The sequence below is a fragment of the Trachypithecus francoisi genome, unplaced genomic scaffold (genome assembly GCF_009764315.1).
Source record: "Trachypithecus francoisi isolate TF-2019V2 unplaced genomic scaffold, Tfra_2.0 Contig01585, whole genome shotgun sequence".
NCBI lineage: Eukaryota > Metazoa > Chordata > Mammalia > Primates > Cercopithecidae > Trachypithecus > Trachypithecus francoisi.
The window spans coordinates 10,431,336-10,451,400 of NW_022681444.1; the positions used below are offsets into that span (position 1 = coordinate 10,431,336).

The 20,065-nt window shown below is 51.7% G+C and overlaps 1 protein-coding gene across 1 annotated transcript in view; it reads left to right on the top strand.

Annotated features, from left to right (window-relative positions):
• CFAP77 (cilia and flagella associated protein 77) overlaps positions 1-20,065 on the top strand; it is a 167,527-nt gene that overhangs the window by 125,985 nt on the left and 21,477 nt on the right. Inside the window, exons 4-5 of the mRNA XM_033194881.1 lie at positions 5,257-5,362; positions 10,495-10,596. Coding sequence (XP_033050772.1) covers positions 5,257-5,362; positions 10,495-10,596 — 208 coding nt within the window. The remainder of the gene's footprint in view (positions 1-5,256; positions 5,363-10,494; positions 10,597-20,065) is intronic.

The following is a 20,065-nucleotide window of genomic DNA, read 5'->3' on the forward strand; positions in this document are numbered from 1 at the left end:
CATTCATTTTTTCTGTGAAATTAAGTCACGGGGTAAGTTCTGAGGTTCTGAACCCTTCCTGGGGCATTTGCATCTTTGAAAAACACGTAAACTGGGTGCAGTGGGTCACGCCTGTAATCCCAGCACTTTGGGAGGCAGAGGCAGGAGGTTCGCTTGAACTCAGGAGTTTGAGACCAGCCTGGGCAACATAGTGAGACCCCCTATCTCTATAAAAAATAAACAAAAAATTAGCCGATATGGTGGCGCACTCCTGAGGCCCCAGCCTCTTGGGAGGCTGAGAACATCGGATAAAAGCAGTGGATCCTCTCCTCAGATGAATGTCTTTACATAGCTGCACAGAAATAATCGCCTGCACCTTCTTGGGACTTTGGGAGGCTCAGAGCCCGGGGTTAGATCATCTCCAAGTCCTTAAGCCTTGAAGCATGAGGCCTGGATGCAGCGCCTTGGCCACCCCTCGTGACTGAACCGGAGGTGCCCTGAACAAGATCCCCCGGTGACCCAGCTGCATAGTTTGAGAAACACTGCTCAAAACGCCTTTTGGCTGTTGAAGACTCTTCCATATTCCAGTCACTGGCCATGTTCTGGATACCGCTCAGCGAGAAGGTGGTTCCCATCGATGTTTCCCAGCGTGTAGGCTGAGGAACCCCTGCGTACAAGGGTCCTGTGGCCGGTGTCACAAATTACCATGAACTTGGTGGCTTAAACAACAGGAAATGATTCTGTCACAATTCTGGAGGCCAGAAGCATGAAACAGGAGTCAACAGGCTCCGCTCCCTCCCAGGGTTCTAGCCGAGGACCCTTCCTGCCTCTTTCAGCTGCTGGCAGCTCCAGGCGTTCCTTGGTTTGGGGTTACAGGGTAGCTCACATTATGTTAGGGTGGTACAAAAGTAATTGCAGTTTTTTTTGTTTTTATTTTGGAAAGTAATTTGAGGCCAGGTGCGGTGGCTCACGCTTCTAATCCCAGCACTTTGGGAGGCTGAGGTGGGTGGATAACCTGAGGTCGACAGTTCGAGACCAGCCTGGCAAAATGGCGAAACCCCATCTCTTCTAAAAATGCAAAAATTGGCCGGGCGCGGTGGCTCAAGCCTGTAATCCCAGCACTTTGGGAGGCCGAGACGGGCGGATCACGAGGTCAGGAGATCGAGACCATCCTGGCTAACACGGTGAAACCCCATCTCTACTAAAAAAATACAAAAAAACATACTAGCCGGGCGAGGTGGCGGGCGCCTGTAGTCCCAGCTACTCCGGAGGCTGAGGCAGGAGAATAGCGTGAACCCGGGAGGCGGAGCTTGCAGTGAGCTGAGATCCGGCCACTGCACTCCAGCCTGGGCGACAGAGCGAGACTCTGTCTCAAAAAAAAAAAAAAAAAAAAAATGCAAAAATTAGCTGGGCGTGGTGTTGGCAGCCTGTAGTCCCAGCTACTCGGGAGGTTGAGGCAGGAGAGTCACTTGAACCCAGGAGGTGGAGGTTGCAGTGAGCCGAGATCACGCCACTACACTCCAGCCTGGGTAATAGAGCAAGACTCCGTCTCAAAAAGAATAAAAGGAAAAGAAGAAGAAGTAATTTGACAATGCTGGTCTAGAGTCTTGATTACCTTCCAGTTAGTTTACTTTGGGGTTTTTTCCCCCCAAACATATTTGGTAGGCAGTCCAGCATACCTCCTAGCCTATCACTTCTGGCACAGTATCTATTTGTCACTGTCAGTGATGTCAAGATTGATAACTGGGGTAAATTTTATGTTGTGTATATTTACCATAATAATAACATGATGATCATAGAAAGGGCTGGTCATTCGGTTCGGCTGCTGCAGCATGACCCGTCTGTTGGGAATCTCCCATCAGCCTCCACCTGATCATTTTAGCAGCCACCGATGAATGTTCCCTAGATCCATTATTTCATTAGGAGTCGCAAAACACTGATTTCCCCACTAATTCTGTCATTCCTCCTGCATTTATGAGCTCTGGTTTTTCTTTTTTGAGATGGAGTCTTGCTCTGTCGCCCAGGCTGGAGTACAGTGGTGTGATCTCGGCTCACTGCAAGCTCCGCCTCCCAGATTCACGCCATTCTCCTGCCTCAGCCTCCCGAGTAGCTGGGACTAGAGGTGCCTGCCACCACGCCTGGCTAATTTTTTGTGTTTTTAGTAGAGATGGCATTTCACTGTGTTAGCCAGGATGGTCTCAATCTCCTGACTTCATGATGCACCCGCCTCAGCCTCCCAAAGTGCTGGGATTACAGGCGTGAGCTACCACGCCTGGCCAAGCTCTGGTTTTTCTATAAAGAACTTTCCCTTATCGCCTATTTGATTACTCCAAGATCCTGTTAGTACAGGAGGAAAGGCAGGGAAATGCTCTGTTATTTATTTTCAGAATAATGATTTTGTGGCCTAGCAACCTCCAAACTGCACAAGGAGGTTTTCCTTTTTTCCCCAACCAGAATTATACATATATGTCCATGTGTCATATAGAGAGTGCTATATGATGGATTTCAACTCACGGCCATTGTTATTCTGTCTAATGCTCAAATTGTCCTGTCTTTGGCCAGTTTGGGCTGGCCCCTGTGGTCCATTACCATGTCTCCCAATAGCCTCTGACAGCCTTCTTGCTTCTGGCATGGGGACCTCCTGGGCACAGAGATCAACCCTTTCTCCAGTGATCCCTGGTTCTTTTGAGCAGAGAACAGCACTTAGAGACCACAGTCTGGGCACTAGGGGTGCTCATTGCTACTGAGTTGTGATCACTTCTAGACTTTTACAGTGGACAGAGATAGGGATAGGAAACATGTTACTTTTTATAAAGAGGAAAACTAACAAGTTCATAATGATATTTACAATTCAAATTTAAAATTACAGAGGTTTTTTTCTACTTCTTTGATTTTATATAGGTATTTCTTTTCTCCTAATGGCATTTATATAATTACTAATTTGCTTTATCCTGGAATGTATACATAATAGTTTCAAACTAACAATATCAACATTATTATTAGTAATAAGGACACAGCTTCAGATTTCCTCATGGTTCTTTTTATCCTCAGGATATTTTACGCTAGGGATATTCTACCCAAATCTCTTTTAAAGTCACTTGAAGCTGGGCAAGGTGGCTCATGCCTGTAATCCCAGCACTTTAGGAGGCTGAGGTGGGCAGATCACTTGAGGTCAGGAGTTTGAGACCAGCCTGGTCAACATAGCAAAGCCCTGTGTCTACTAAAAATACAAAAAATTAACTGGGTGTGGTGGCTGGTGCCTGTGAGCTCAGCTGCTTAGGAGGCTGAGGTGGGAGAATCGCTTGAACCTGGGAGGCAAGGTTGCAGTGAGCTGAGATTGCATCACTGCACTCCAGCCTGGGTGACAGAGCGAGACTCCACCTCAATAAATAAATAAAGTCACTTGAAATCATCTGTGTTTATGCCACAACTTGACATACATTAGGTTCATTTACTCTCTCTTGTTGTGATATGGGGTAGATGCTAATCCTTTCTCTTCAATTTTTTCATAATTAGCAAAAAAACCCCACATTTTTTATATGTTTCCAAAGTCAAAACTATAACACAAAGTCTATTCAAAAAGTTCTAGGTTTCCTTTCTGTTATTTCCTTCCTGTTCTCTCCCTCATTCTACAGGTAGCTTCTTAGTTAATAAGTTTGGTTTATCTTTTCATTTTCTTCCTCATGAAAATAGAAATATATATATATGCATCATGTATATGATATACATCATAAATTCTAGGTATCTATTTTATATATATGGGGACATCCTATGGGACTGGTTAAGGGCGCTTATTTAGTTTTCTCTGGTTGGTTCTAAGCTGCAAGTGGGTACAAAAATTAGGGGAGCTGGGAGTTATTAACCAAGTCCCAGACATGCTGGGTTGGCTGTTTCGAGGGTTATTGTTTGGCTTGCTGGACTGTTGGTAGAGACCGCAGTCTGACTTCCTACAAGTCTGGCATAGCAGGTGGCTTCCTGGGCTGGTTACTGTACAAAACGGGCTGGTTTCCTGGCCTATCTGCAGACTGTGGCTCATAGTTTTGTTTTTGTTTTTGTTTTTGCTTTTGTTTTGAGACAGAGCCTTGCTCTGTTGCCCAGGCTGGAATGCAGTGATGTGATCTCGGGTCACTGCAACCTTCATCTCCCAGGTTCAAGTGATTCTCCTGTCTCAGCCTCCCTAGTAGTTGGGATTACAGGCACACACTACCACGCCCAGCTAATGTTTGTAGTTTTAGTAGAGACAGGGCTTCACCATGTTGGCCAGGCTGGTCACAAACTCCTGTTCTCAGGTGACCCACCCTCCTCAGCCTCCCAAAGTGCTGGAATTTCAGGCGTGAGCCACAGCACCCAGCCCATAGTTTAATTTTATATGTGGTTTGGCCACTGTCCATTTGGATATTCAGCCTCTCAACCTTTTTAGAGATTAGGTCCCACCTGGGAGCAGTTGGCCATTTGCTGCAAGGACATGAAATCTCGCTGCTACAGAGGCTTGTGGCTGAGTGTGTCTGCCTTGCGGTGCTGCCCGCACTGCTCTGGGATCTTACCCTTCTCATCTGTAGGATGGGAATAATACTAGTATCCATTTTCGTGTTGGGAAGGGGTGGAGCATACAAAATGCCTAGGGTAAGTGCTCCTTGGCTGGAAATCGCTGTCAAAGAGAACCGGAGCCAGACACTGATTAAAGGTGGTAAAGGCATTTTATTCAATATTATTGCAAAAAGGGAGAAGCTTCAGTATAGAACTCAATTCCAGATACAACAGAAGTGGGGATGTTTGGCTGAGGAGCCAAGGGAGGGGCGGGGTCAGTGGATGGAAAATTACTAAGAGGAGACGTCAAGGCAGGAAGATCCTTGCTAAAGGCAGGCCAAGGTCATCAGATATCAAGGGTACAGGTGAGGAACCTAATCAGCTGTCAAGGGTAATCAGATGTGAAGGGGTGGCGAATCAACATAGCGGGACTCTTGGCTAAAACTGGCTTCAGCAGGCCAAGGATAGGGCCCAGGGATGCGGCCTAGTGAGAAAGAGAGCTCAGAGGACCAGACCTCTAACGTTTGGTCAAGGAGAGAGTCCTACCACCATCGCAGGCCCAGCACTCATAAGCCTATGTGAGGCACCTGTTGCATAGCTTTTGAGGGCTGGGAGAGAGGCTTTCACAGCTGTGGGAGTGATGCAACCTGCAGCTCCTGACACTTAGGAGGCTCCCGGGGGCGGGGGGTGGGAAGCGGGTGCCTCTGTCTTTCTAGGGCCTCAAGCTCTGTCTGGACTTCTTCCCTCCAGGCCTTCCACACCCTTCTTTGATCTGCTGCAGCACCGGTACCTGCAACTGTGGGTACAAGAACAAAAGGCCACCCAGAAAGCCATCAAACTGGAGAAGAAGCAGAAGGTAAATGCAGCCCTCACTCCCGAGTTGCCAGCTGAGGGGGTGGAGAAGAGAGAAGGGCTGGCCAGGGCCAAGCATCGAGATGACACTTGTGTATGTTTGTCATTGGGGGTGGGTGGGAAATCAGGTTGCATCTTCTGACCAGCATCAGAGAATCTAGAGCTGAAAGGATCTTGGTGATTATCCAGTTCCGACCCTACGTAAGTTCAGAGGGTAGAGGAGATGGGTCCAGGCCACCAGTCAATAGGCCCCGTGTGACCCTGAGCCGGAATGAGAACCCAGCTGTCCTGACTCCTCCTATCTAGGGACCCTTCTCACCAAACCTCTGCACAACTTCACACACCCAAAATCAGATTTTAGACTAACCCGACCTGGCCCACACACAAGTATTTCCTGTACAATCTATAGAGAAAAGACCAATAAGGCAAAGTTGAAGAGGAACCCACTTCTGAAAGGGTGCCTCAAACAACACATTATATTAAACTTTGTAACATTTTATTACAAATTAACCAGGAAGCAGTATTCCAAACACCTCCCAAGCAGGACATGCATCCTCTCATCTATGCTACCAAGGCCGCAAGGCAGGCATTGTAATCCCTGCTTCCCAGGTGTGGAAGTCAAGGCTTGGGGAGGCAGTACCTGCACAGGGAAGTTTGAGCTGAGGTCCCGAGGATGTCCAAACACTGCCGATTGCTGGTGATAGGAGTCCCTAGCAACGAGCAGGACATCAGGTCAGTGAGGATTTTAGCAGGAAGGAAAACCATCTTTAACTGTTTGTGTTGTCATACACATGTGAAAATACTCACGGCTGGGTGCGGTGGCTCACGCCTGTAATCCCAGCACTTTGGGAGGCCGAGGTGGGTGGGTCACCTGGTTTGAGACCAGCCTGGCCAACATGGTGAAACCCCTGTCTCTACTAAAAATACAAAAATTAGCCGGGCATGTTGGTGGGCACCTGTAATCCCAGCTACTCGGGAGGCTGAGGCAGGAGAATAGCTTGAACCCAGGAGGCGGAGGTTGCAGTGAGCTGAGAGTGCACCACTTCACTCCAGCCTGGGCGACAGAGTGAGACTGCGTCTCAAAAGAAAAGATACTAAAATGGTACTTCCTGGCTGGGTGCGGTGGCTCACGCCTGTAATCCCAGCACTTTGAGAGGCCGAGGCTGGCAGATCACGAGGTCAGGAGACCATCCTGGCTAACATGGTGAAACCCCGTCTCTACTAAAAATACAAAAAATTAGCTGGGTCGTCCAGGCATGTCCCTGTAGTCCCAGCTAATCAGGAGGCTGAGACATGAGAAATGCTTGAACCCAGGAGGCGGAGGTTGCAGTGAGCCAAGATCGTGCCACTGCACTCCAGCCTGGGTGACAGAGCAAGACTCCGTCTCAATAAAAAATAAATAAATAAAATAAATAAAATAGTACTTCCTTTAAAGTATTCTGAAACTCGAACATTCAGAGAGATGAGATTGGCCTCCGCCGCAGTAGGTCCAGACTGATGATGGTAAAATCAGATTTGTTCTATGTTCACGTGGTGCTTTACAGACCTCATTAAGGGCGTGGCTCCAGCGTGGCTGGTTGTCATGACGATCACAACCAGCACCCTCCCCAAGCCTCTGAGCTGAGGCCTGGGCTGAGCACGCACCCTGAGTTTCTGCATTTAGTTCTCCGAGAATGCCCTGAGGTCAGTCTCTCCTCTTATCATCTCAGTTTGGTTTATTTGACAGGGAAACTAGGGCTCAGAGAGATGAAGTGATTTGCCAACAGTGTTAGACCTAGGTGTGTCCAGCCTGGGAGTCCAGGCTTTTCCTGAACGAGAGGTGCCACTCCTGCTGTTTACGGAAAAGCCTGGGACTCAGCGACAGCGCCTGTGATGTTCTAGGGCCAACCTGGGGATCGGAGTAGTCTTTCTAGAAATCCTGGTACCCCTCAGGAGGGGCCACGAGGGGTGTACGAGGTGGGGGGGGCCAAGGATTTCCAGGCGTGGCGGGTGCCAGGGCCTCTCCTGGCTCTTCTCAGCCGTCTGCAGAGCCCCAGACAGCTCATTAAAGAGCTCGGCGTTGTAACAATATTTTAAGAGGAACCCATGACTAGTTTATTTGTTAATGGCTCAAGCAAGAGTCCACTTGGTATGGTAATGGCTGGTTCCAGAGGGAGCATTGCCAGCACAAACTGCTTTCTAGCCCTGCATTAGAGCTGGGAGTTTTTTTGGTTTTCTCGTTTTTCTTTGTTTTTGAGACGGAGTTTCGCTCTTTTCACCCAGGCTGGAGTGCAATGAGGCAATCTCAACTCACTGCAACCTCCGCCTCCCAGGTTCAAGTGATTCTCCAGCCTTGCCTCCTGAGTAGCTGGGATTATAGGCACCTGCCACCAGGCCCAACTAATTTTGTATTTTTAGTAGAGATGGGGTCTCACCATGTTGGCCAGGCTGGTCTCAAACTCCTGACCTCAGATGGTCCACCTACCTCAGCTTCCCAAAGTGCTGGGACTACAGGCATGAGTCCACTGTGCCCGGCTTAGAGCTGGGAATTTTCATTAGCAGGTATTTCATGCAACCCAGTGCTGGTAAACGCACCCCATCTTCCGGCTCTAGGAGAAAGCCCCTCCTTTTCAAGCAGAGCCCCCTGAAACAGCGCGTGTGGTTTGGAGCAGGTGCCAGCTCTGCATGTGTAGCTGAGGGAGTCTCTCTTTGCTGGGATCTTGGTTTCTGCACTGGGCATGGAAAGGGGTCTGATTAAATGAGGGCCCGCCATGCTGTGAGGGGAGGAAAGTGTCTTTTTTTCTACCCGTCCTAGACTCACGGCTGAGGGCCCTATCACAAAAGACAAGTTTGCAAGAGGAAAGCATTCAAATGTCTTTCAGTTTTATGTGACACGTGAGCCTCCGTAAGGAAATGAAGGCCCAAAGACATGGTTCAACGCATGTATTTTTGTGCTGGATTTGGTGAAGAAGGGGATAGTTGTGGAGAAACAGGATTGGATGAATAGTGAGATCTTTTGGTGACAAACTGGGGAAACGTCGCAAGTCCTGTTTGTTCAGATTATCAGGATGTTCTTTACCTGTAGGTTCTGGGGGGCACCTCTGGAATGAGGGTCTCATAACCTGCTTGAGGGGAGAAGGGCAGGGGACGTGAGAGAGACCGTCCTACTTCTGCCCTTTATCAGTATGCCAACGGGGCATATTTGGAGGTATTGTGAACTCCATCACTTAGCGCGTAGCAGGCAGTCAGAAAACACTTGTCCCAACCCTGTAATCTTGCTCTAAGATTCTCTGTCTGCTATATTGTCCTACAAATGGCTACAAACCCACCAAACGCTGGGAGGCTGTGATCTGGGGTCGATAGACAATTTACCGGACTTGCTTAGATGGTCAGTTTGCAAGGCCACATCCCCACCGCCACAGACCTCGGTGTCCTCCTTAAGCCTGTCAGCATCTGGGTATGTCCTGATTGGGATGGTGATGACCCCAGATGAAATTCATGGCAACAGCTACCGATAAGTGAGTCATCATCTTGGCCAGCTGCCCTGCTCAGAGCTGAACTCAGCAAACCCTGCAAGAACCCTGCTCGCCCTATTCCCAGCAGAGAGAACCGAGGCTCAGACAGGTGACATGACTGCTTGCTTCCGATTCCGAAGCCCGGCTCCATAACCCCCGACTAGACAGCCTCTCTGCTTTGGTTCAAAGATAGTTTCAAAACTTTCTAGACATGGCCAGATGCGGTGGCTCACGTCTGAAATCCCAGCGCTTTGGGAGACCAAGGCCAGTGGATCCCTTGAGGCCAGGAGTTTGAGACCAGCCTGTCCAACATGGCGAAAACCCATCTCTACTAAAAACACAAAAATTAGCCGGGCGTGGTGGCAGGTGCCTGTAAATCCAGCTACTTGGGAGGCTAAGGCAGGAGAATCGCTTGAATCCAGGAGCCTAGATCACAGCACTGCAGTTCAGCCTGGGCAACAGAGCGACATTCTGTCTCAAAAAAAAAAAAAAAAAGGGGTCGGGGGGCTTGTAAGTGATCCACAGACACTTTCAATAAAATTAATACAATAAATCAATAAAAGGGGTTTACTGGGGTGGTGGCACCTCGATTAAACTCGGTGCAGTCTTTATTTGCCGACTGCGCCTTCTGTGGGCTTCACGCCATGGGAGGCCACGTGGAGTTTATGGGGCCCCGCCCTTGGAAGCCAAGGCAGAACCATGTTCTGTAAGGCCTGAAAGGTCTGCAGTTTGGAATCCCGATTTACGAGAAAGTACACAAAGGAAACCTGAGACTCTGTGAACTCATGCACTGGGCCCCTCATAACCGAGCCCTGAGATAAAGGACTTGGCAGCATTGGCCTCAGGGCTACTCCACCAGGTCTCTGTCCCCACACTCTCCCGGGGCTGCCCTGAGCCAGGTCTGTGGCTCTGGCTGCAGCCAATACTGATGACTCCCAGACCAGGGCTTCCAGCCCATCCCCAGCCGCCTATGCCCTGCCCCTCACATATCTCAGGACATGACACAGTCAAAGCCGAACCAAGTCTTTTGGGTCAGCCCAGAACAGACCTTATGAGCTACGTGGCTCTAACAGTGGACTTGCTGGCACCTGTTAGAGGGCACAGGCACGCAGGTCAGCAGCAGAGGGGCTTCTACTGTGTCTCTGAAATCACACCTGCAGAGACACCATGGTGGGGGGTCCCTGAGTCCCCCGAATAAGCTCTCACTCCTCCTGCATGAGCAGGCCATGGAGGACCGGTTCTAAGAGACACTAACCACTCGAATCATGCAGTTCTTCATTCAGATACCATGGAGTCCTGGGGACCCACTAGGACTGCGTTAGCCATGGAGGACAAGTTCAAGGATGACCGAGACACTATCCATGCCCTCAGGGTGGCTGCACGCTGGAATCCCACGTGTTCCAGGGACTGGAATGCTCCGGGTATTCTGGGGTCCCACCGTCCCCAGTCTCCTGAGCTGTGGCCAGAGACAGGACCATGGAAGCAGGTGGTGTGAAACAGCCTTGGAGAAGGGCTGGGGCTGGAAGGAAAGTGACTGAGGATCTTGCCAAGAATCCCAGCCCTCTGTCTCTGTATCCCTTCAGCATGGCCTTCTCCAAATAGCTGGGCGACCATCTCACCATTGCCTTTCCCTGGTCTGCAGGTGGTCCTTGGGAAGCTGTATGAGACCCGGAGCAGTCAGCTGAGGAAGTACAAGCCGCCCGTGAAGCTGGACACCTTGTGGCACATGCCTCACTTCCGGAAGGTCAGTGTCACCTTCATCCATGCCCCTCCCTGCACCATGCTGGCTGCTGCTCACCTTGCCAGGTCTTTACCTGCTGTCTCTAAGTTCTGTGGGCTTCTCACCATCGATTAGCACAACAACAGCAGCAGCAACAGCTAATGTTTCTTGAGCACTTCCTAAGGCCGGGAGCTGAGCCTATGTGCACCATCTCCATGACTTTTCACATTCACTGAAGGGGGCAGCTGCTGGTACCAGGCCTATTTTCTGGACAGGGAACATAGTGGATGCTGCGGAGTGGCAGAGTCTTGGGCTGAACCCAGACCATCTGGGTGCAGAGGCTGGGCAGCTGTCCACCTGAGGCAGAGGCGGTCTACCTGTAGAGGAGGCTGTCCACCCGAGGCAGAGGCTGTCTACCTAGAGGAGGCTGTCGTCTGGGGAGGAGGCAGTCCATCTGGGGTGGAGGCTATCTAACTGTAGAGGAGGCTGTCTACCTGGAGGAGGCTATCCACTTGGGAGGAGACTGTCCACCTGGGGCGGAGGCTGTCTCCCTGGGGCAGGGGCTGTCTCCCTGGGGCAGAGGCTGTCTGGGCCAAACCTCCCTCCAGGGAAGGGGTAGTTGATGCATGACATCCTGCGCTGGGAATTTTGGGGTGCAAGACAGATGCATGCCAACCAACATGAACCTCCCACAGAGCGATGTCCCTGGGGAGAGAGGAGCAAAGGTCTACCAAGGACTGGGGCAAGTGTGCGACATGTACCCAGACTGACCTAGATAAGGGCCCAGGGAACGCGCCACGTTCTGGCCTCAGAACTCAACCGGCGTTCTCTCAAGCACGTAGCCCTGTAGCACCCAGACAGGGATTCATCTTCAACAGCTTTTGGCAGGGAAAGAACAGTCAGTGTGAGAGCCGGGGGCACCATACGGAGAAAGGGAAATGGGATATTTGGGAACAGTGGCTTCAGGATGGGGCCGAAGGAGCTGCGTGTGCTCAGCTCAGGCAGAGGGAGCCTTTCTAGGAGGCCACAAGGCACTCGCCTGGCCCCAGGAAGACAGCTGCACAAAGCAACGTTCCTGGCCAGCCAGGCCCGGCTGCTATGCCACATTAAACTGCAATTTAAACAATGAAGGGCCGGTGCCTTTCTGAGCCTAATGCACTCCAACAGGCTGTAGAGCTTCATCGGAGAAACCTGCTCTGCCCCCCTTGACGCGGCCTCTCATGTTCTGCCCAAGTGGCCTCTGCCAGCATATGTCAATGACCATGCGCCCCGCCGCCCGTCAGTGCGCTGCTTCCGTGCACAGTAGACGTCAAGGGAGGAACAGGGCCGAGCACACTCAGGAGGTGGTGGGAGTCACTGCAGTTCTGCAGCTCCTCTCACTGCTCCTGCCCTCAACAGCGTGGCTCATCTCTAGCTTCTCTGCCTTTTCCAGCCATGTCACTTCCTCTGCTTCCCCTGCTCTCTCACTCACTCAGCAGATTCCATCCACAGCCTTCATCCTGGCTCTGGCTGTGGTCTTTTTTTTTTTTTTTTTTGAGACAGAGTCTCGCTCTGTCGCCCAGGCTGGAGTGCAGTGGCCGGATCTCAGCTCACTGCAAGCTCCGCCTCCCGGGTTTACACCATTCTCCTGCCTCAGCCTCCTGAGTAGCTGGAACCACAGGCTTGCACCACCATGCTCAGCGAAGTTTTGTATTTTTTGCAGAGATGAGGTTTCGCCATGTTGGACAGGCTGGTCTCGAACTCCTGGGCTTAAGTGATCCTCGTGCCTGGGCCTCCCAAAATGCTGGGAGTACAGGCCTGAGTCACCACACCCAGCCACCTCCCTGCTCTTTTCTCTGTGAGAATCCCTGCGGTCCGTGGGGACGCTGCCTGAGGAGGGACTGGGACACAGCGTTCCACTGGCATGGGCTGCCCTCTGCAGCACTCTACTTTAGCCTTTGACTCCCAGCCCCACTCAGCCCCCTCCTTTCTGACTTAGAGCCCAAGACCATGAACACAGGAGACTCAGGTGGTCTCCCCTCAGCAGAGCAAGGAAAGGGCTCCAGGTAACAGTGCTACACCTGTGCTGGGAGCTCCGGTCTCACTCACCTGTGTCCCATGGTGCCTGGCCCGGAGTAGGAGCTAAATGCACATAGAATGAGCTTCCATTTTCAAAAGAGGAGATTTGACTCAGCTGACCAGAGGTCTGCCAGTCTTGAGACCATTATTCTGACATATGGCTATGAACAATAGCAAACCAGGAACGATGGCCTCCTGTTCCGTGCCAGGCACTGTGTGAGGTCATGTGTGCATATTCCTTCATTTCATCCTCAGAACAAGCGTCCTGACCGGGTGGTGTGGATGAGAGGCAGAGGCCCTCCACAGAGTGGCAGGGCCAGGAACCCAGGTGTGTCTGATGGCAGGGTCCAAGCTGGTACACGTGACCTATCAGGCCATAAAGATCATGAGAAAGAAAATCAACATGCAAGCCACAGTATCTGTCGAGTGTTTTCCTCCTACCCGAGGATATTCGCAGGATGCTGGGAGTTAAAGCTGCAGGCTGTCTCCCTATCCTACTGGCCGGAAACCTGGGGCCAAGGGAAATGCAGAATTGTGCAGGGTTCATCCCCGGATGCCGCCCTGTCCAACCCAGCAGAGACCCTTAGACCCACAGAGTGCTGCCGTTATGGGTGTCACATGCAGTCCCCTCCTTGTCAGGAAGTAACACCAACAAAAAGTATTTACTGAGCCCTTAGAATGCACCCGGGGCTGAGCATGCCTCATCTCATAGATATCATGCCCCCATTCTACTGATGTGGAAGCTGAGGCTTGGAGAGGTGAGAAGTGGAGTCTGGGTCCAATCTGGGGTTTTCTAGCCCCGGGGCCTCCCGAGGACCTCTTACCTCACCTCCAGGCCCCACCCACAGGTCCCCATTCTCGCCACCAAGGGGCCCTTTCTTCCCCTTCCCGTCACTTAACTCTGCAATTAATTAACTGGGTAATGTTTTCCATCTTGTTCAGTAAAATGTGAGCCCCCCAGGACCGTGCCTATCAGTTCCACACCTTGTCCCCAGAGGCCAGCAGGGTGCCTGGCACAGAGGAGGGGGTCAGTAAACATCTGTGGAATGAATGAATGAGGGTATGAAAGACGGAACCACCAATACAGCCCAGAGTGACAAGAATTTAAAAGCCTGTTATGGACCTGATGAGCCTTCCCTTTCTCCCCTTCCCAAACCAAGCACCCAAGCACCCACCATCCCGGCAGCCACCAACTGGGCCTGGACTCAGAGGTCCGGGCGGGCAGCCAGGGCCGCTCCCCCCGATGGAGCTGCTGTCTGCGGTGTGTGTCGCGCGTGAAGCCCTGGGAGGGCCTTTGTCTGCGCCTGGCGTTGCCGCTGATCTGCTGCCCCCACCCCGGCCCCATTATGAAGGAAAAGCGCTTCCAAAAAAGTTGAACCTGTCACGGTGATGGATAACCTAAATGGACTCTCCCTGCTCACGAACAGATGTCGACGCTGAACTCTGTCAGAAATAATTAAACACCTTTCACACGGAAAAGCAGCAGGCAGGGCGCGGCGGCTGCACCGACCCCGCCAGCCACGAGGGGGCTGCCCCGCCAGAGGGGCTGCCGAGACCCCCGCCCCGGATGACCCGGGCCACTTACAGGGTGGAGAGAGGAGAGGGACCAAAGAGGGAAGAGGACACGTCCCCCACCGTGCATTCCCTCCAGGCAGGGCAGTACAGAGATGTCTTCTTTCTGGTCTGTGCCACCAGCAACTGCCCCGGGTGGCCGGAGCCCAGGAGGGGCCTTAGCCAGCAGCCAGCGAGGGGCCCTCCTTCCAGGACAGTTATGCCTGGGCTCTCTGGGCCTCAGTTTCCTCATCTGAAAATGCGTGGGTGGGACTAGTTCTTGAGTGTCCCTTCCAATCCAAGATTCTGTGATTCCCAGCTCACTGGCCCAGGAGCCATGTGGGAGGGAATGGGAGCTCTTGGAGGTGCAGACCCCAAACCCAGGGTGAGCCAGCAGGGGGAGCAGCTCAGATCCTTCTCAGGTGCTCAGTTGGGGGATGGGACATGAACTCATTGTCTCCCGTCCCTGAATGGAGGAGCTGCTGGACTGAGGCCGATGCCCTCTGTGCCCTGGGGGGATAGAGATGCTCCCCTGCCCTTTGGCCCGGTGTTCTAGGTCTGCAGGGCAGACCGCAAGGCCAGCAGGGAGTAGTGTGGTACATCTGTGTGCACACATGACTCCAGGGACAGCCAGATGGGGTCAAGTGGTGACCCTGCCACACCTACCTGTCAGGTGGCTTTACCTGTCCGCGACCCACTTCCTGTTCCATAAAATGGGCTAACAAATGCTCCCCTGGCAGGGCTGCTGGGAGGATCCGGAGATAACGTGTGAACCATGCTTAGCAGAACGCCTGGCCCATATTAACTGCCTATAAATGGCAGCTGCCATGAGGATGGTTGTGGAGATCATTCATTCATTCACTCGCTCATTCACAAATCTTTTCCACCTGCGCCTTTGTGCCGGGCCCTGTTCCCTGCACTGACACTATGCTGGCAAACAGGCCAGACTCGGGTGTGACTGCTGCCGTGGGGCTGCTGGCCACTGGCTTGGGGTGACATGGACAGACAGACCAACACACAGGCAGCTGCACAGCTGGACACCTGGGCTGGGAAGTCTGGAGAAGGTCTGCCCTGGGTGTCCTCGGGTGTCCCCAGGTTCCCCATGTCCGCAGCCTGAAATGGTCCGGAGACACCAACCTTGCTTGAAGGGCGGAGTCCACTCCCATAACGATAGCCCCATGAAATGTAACTCTGCATGGACCGGCCCACCCTGTTCCTGTGCCTTTTGCAGAAACCTCAGGGCTCCCCAGGCAGGGTCCAGACACCCCTACTTGCCCAGGCAGCCCTCTCTGGGGCCCTGGCTAACAGCGCTTCCTCTGGTTCTCAACTAGCCCCACGTGCATGGCCACACAAAGCAGACGGTACATCCTTCTGCCCAAAGATGGAGAGCGAGTGCCCCCAAAAGCTTGTGGCCGATGACAGTGGCAAAAGACGGGATGCCACTGATGAAGAGACGGCTCAAGTACACATTAGGAGACCTTGACAACCATGGCTGTGATCTGTATTTATTGCCACTTTAATAACATGTTGTTGGGTAAAAGAGTCCATGCCACGGGACCCCGTCTGGAGAGAAGCTCCCAAGCATCTCTGAGTGCACAATGCCTACAGACGTTTGGCAGGAGGGCCCCCCAAATGGTAGCAGTGGTGATCTTTGGGGGGGGTGGGGTTTGAAGCTGATTTTCCTTTCTCTGACGTTCTTTTCTATATGCTTTGCATTTTTTTCATTGAGTAGATGTAGCTTTTCCAAAACCAGTAAGGCCAATTTTTAAAATGTTTTTAAAAGATGGAGATCCTGAGTTCTTCCCCAGGTGTTCATCCCAGTGTTCGACCCCCAGCTTTGAGCTCAGTTCTTCCTGATGTCTCACCAAACGTTCGCATGCTGCTGGCCAAGTCCGGTTTTGCATATTCAGCTTCCCTCGGGCATGAAGGTCAGGGCTGTGCTCCAGCAGCGAAGCCTGCTGACTTCTGGAGTCTGGATCTTTATCATAAAATGTATATGTTATAATGAGAGACCCAACATCCATTTTAGAAGGGGGCTTGCCCAAGCATCTGGGGGGGGTGGTCTCCACGTTCCCCTCCCGCCCCCACCCCCAGAACACCCGCCCCTGCCCCCACAGTCCTTGTCTCTCTACACCGCCAATACCCACCAACATTACATAGTCGTTCAGTCACTAAAGTATGAACAAATTGACTATATTTTCATTTGGCTTTTGGTTTCAGCCCCACTGCTTTAGAATAATGGCCCAAGCTATTAAGCTAACAGTTTGATTTACAAGCTTTTGTGCTCTGAACGCTGGGATCAGACTCCTCTGTTCGTGGAAGACTAACCCTGCCTCGGGTCTCCTGGGTCCCCTAGCTTCCCTAATAGAACAGGAGATGGAGGGAAAAAAACATATCTCAGCAGCCAGCCAAGCAGTGACACCCAGAGATGCAGCTGATTAGTGAAAGCTGCTGAATCTAAGAAAAGGATTTTCTTTCCCACCTTTAAGCTCTCTTACAAATCATAGCTGGCTGGAAAGTTAACTCTCTGCTAAACCCCCCAAGCGGACTCCTAGTCTGTCCACCCTGCCGCCTCTGCCTCTCCGCAAGGCTTGCCTGGTTAAAATGAAGATGGGCAGACCTCTACAAAGGTGTATCTGACCCTGGGAAGGATAGCTGCCAGATCTACTACCCCTCCAAGGATCTCTGCACCAGTGATGTATTTTAAGAATCCTGTTGCTTCCTTGCATCAGAATAAGAATCGTCCTGTGTCACTGTGGAGAGCACCAAGTACAGGAATGGAATGTGTCACATGTGGAAACAGGGCAATGGGAAGAATGATTCAGAGGCCCTGAGGGAGTTAACTCTTCCTCTGTAAATACAGACACCCCCCCCATTCTACGTGGATCAGCCTGCAGACGAGCTGACTTGCTACAGGGATGAAAGCAGGAGCTTGGCCGGGCACAGTGGCTCACACCTGCAATCCCAGCACTTTGGGAGGCTGAGGTGGGTGGATCACCTGAGGTCAGGAGTTTGAGACCAGCCTGGTCAACATGGTGAAACCCCGTTTCTATTAAAAATGGAAAAATTAGCCAGGCGTGATGGCAGGCGCCTGTAATCCCAGCTACTCGGTGGGGCTGAGGCAGAAGAACCACTTGAGCCCCAGAGGTGGAGGTTGCAGTGAGCAGAGATTGTGCCACTACATTCCAGCCTGGGTGGCAGAGCAAGACTGTCTCATTTACAAAAAACAAACAAAAAAAAACAAAGCAGGAGCTTAATTGGTTTTACATAATCTGGCACCTCAGAGGTAGAGAATTTTTAGGCACCTGCTCGTGAGATGACATTGCTGCTCAAATACTGGCAAGCCACAAATAGCCAGAGCTGAAGGTCTGGGGCAGAGACAAGAGGAAAGGAGGCATTTGTGTATGTGGGGAGTGATGGGGCAATGGCAGCCAAGTTCCTAGAGCAGCATTCAGAGTCTGGGAGTGTCTGTGGTGGGGCCTGGAGAGGCCAGCAGTGAAGAGATGACCAAAGCTGACACTTCCAACAGGACCAGTCCTGCAACCTGGGAGCCCCCAGCCCGGCTGCCGCCTTCATCCTTCTAGCTCCAGAAGCTTTTTGTCTAATCCAGAAGGTGGTTCTCCCCGATTATATGCAAAAGTATCTCAGGTTTTTGTTGAAAATCATCAGAATCAATGAGTAAGACAGTTGGTTTGGGCATCAGTCACATCTTTCTAATGTCTAGAGGCAGCAAGAGTCTCATGTTGAATTTGGGGAGTTGATGGAATTTGGGGGGTCCCCAATTTCCTCTTCCGACTTCTAGCTCATCTCCAGGAGAATCAATCTCCTACGATCTAGAGAGAATCCCACTGGCTTGGGAAGGAGTTTGGGGAGTAGCATCTTCCTCAACATCTCCCTTGAAGCTTTTTTTATTTTTGAGACAGGGTCTCACTCTGTTGCCCAGGCTGGGGTGCAGTGGTACAATTATGGCTCAATGCAGCCTCTACCTCCCAGTCTCAAGTGATCCTCCTACCCCAGCCTCCTAAGTAGCTAAGACTACAGACCCGCAGCTAATTTTTAACTTTTTAGTAGAGACAGGGTCTCACTGCCTTGCCCAGGTTCCTTCTGGTTTCTGAGTGTCCCCACTTGTCAGCCTCCATCCCCCGACCCCAGCGAGGTTGGTGGGGTGGGGACCCAAAGCCACCTGACATGGCGTCACTTGACACAGTACCACCTGACACGGGGCCGGCAGCAGGTTCTTGCCCATAAATGGCATCAGATGATTTCCTGGAATAAACTCAGGGTTCATTCAAACTGAACTCTGGCAAAGCTGCAGGTGAAATGGATCAAGATGCTGGCTAACACAGCCTGACTGGCTACCCTCAGAGATGCAAAGTGCATGGCGTCAGTGAACACATTTGGGGTAGGGGGAAAGTAAGACAATGGGGAGGTTTTATGAAGACTGATTCTGTCTTCTTCCCCTCCTCTCCTCAAAGAAGTCCTAGGAAATGATGCCTTAGGGTGGTGCAAAAAAAAAAAAAAAAAAGTGGGTAGGTTGACCAAAGTCCAATGGCCGGGAGAGTGGAGGGGAGAAGTTATCCTAAAGACAGAGTTCCTAGACAGCAGTAATGGTAACATCAATAGCTCACACATCCTGACTCCTTCTTGAGTGCCAGCCTGGGTGCTTTTTTTTTTTTAAACTATATTTTATTTTTTTAAGACGGAGTCTCACTCTGTTGCCCAGGCTGGAGTACAGTGGCACAATCTTGGCTCACTGTATCCTCCACCTCCTGGGTTCAAGCAATTCTTCTGCCTCAGTCTCCTGAGTAGCTGGGATTATAGGCACCCGCCACCACGCCCGGCTAATTTTTGTATTTTTAGTAGAGACAGGGTTTTGCCATGTCGGCCAGACTGGTCTCGAACTCCTGGCCTCAAGTGATCCACCCACCTTGGCCTCCCAAAATGCTGGGATTACAGGCGTGAGCCACCACGCCCGGCCCAAGCCTGGGTGCTTTTGTGAGTTATCCCATTTCATGTCAATACTCTCAATAACCCCACATGGTAGAGATGAGTCACCCCGTCTCTGAGGCAAGGAGGCTAAGGTTCCAAAGCTTAAAGTCACATGCCTGATCAGCATGTGGCCAGGTGGGGACTTGGACTCTGGCTGGCAGCCTCCAAGCCTCAGGCTCTAAAAAAGCTGATAAATAATAAAGACCTGCAACTGACGTCAGGGGCCAGTGCGGGGCTAAATGCAGGACCTGAGAAGGAAAGTGCAGGGCGGTCAGGAATGAGGGATTTTATGAGTGTCCAGAGTGTCGTGGCCGGACCTGCTCTGGCTGATTTAAGCCCTGGCAATAAACCAAACTTCCCACTGCCCCAAAAGCTTCTAGACCTTGATAAAACCTCAGGCATCTTTTAAATTGCAGTTTGGCCCCAAGGCTAAAAAGGAAAGAGGCGGCTGATCCTGGATTCAGGCTTACTGCATTAAAAGTGGGACGCTGAGGCCGAGCCCAGCAGGAGGGCTGTGTCTGTGGGCTGGGCAGCCACATAGAGCAGTTGCAGGTCCCAGTCTGCCTGGTGCCCACCCCAGGTCTGCATCTGTGAAGTGGGGGCGGCAAAAGAGAGGACCAGGTGCAATCATGCATGGGAAGCCCGTGGCACAGGCCTGGCTAGGGGAGGGTCATGGGGCAACAAAGCCTCTGGGAGGGGTGAGGCCCTGGAAGCTGCTCTGGTAGATGAGTTATGTGAAAACTTGGCTATGCCTGGGGTCCTCTGAGGAGATGTTTAAAATGCAGAGTCTAAGGCCCAGTGCGGTGGCTCATGCCTGTAATCCCAGCACTTTGGGAGGCCAAGGCATGAGGATCACTTGAGCTCAGGAGTTCGAGACCAGCTTGGCCAATATGGT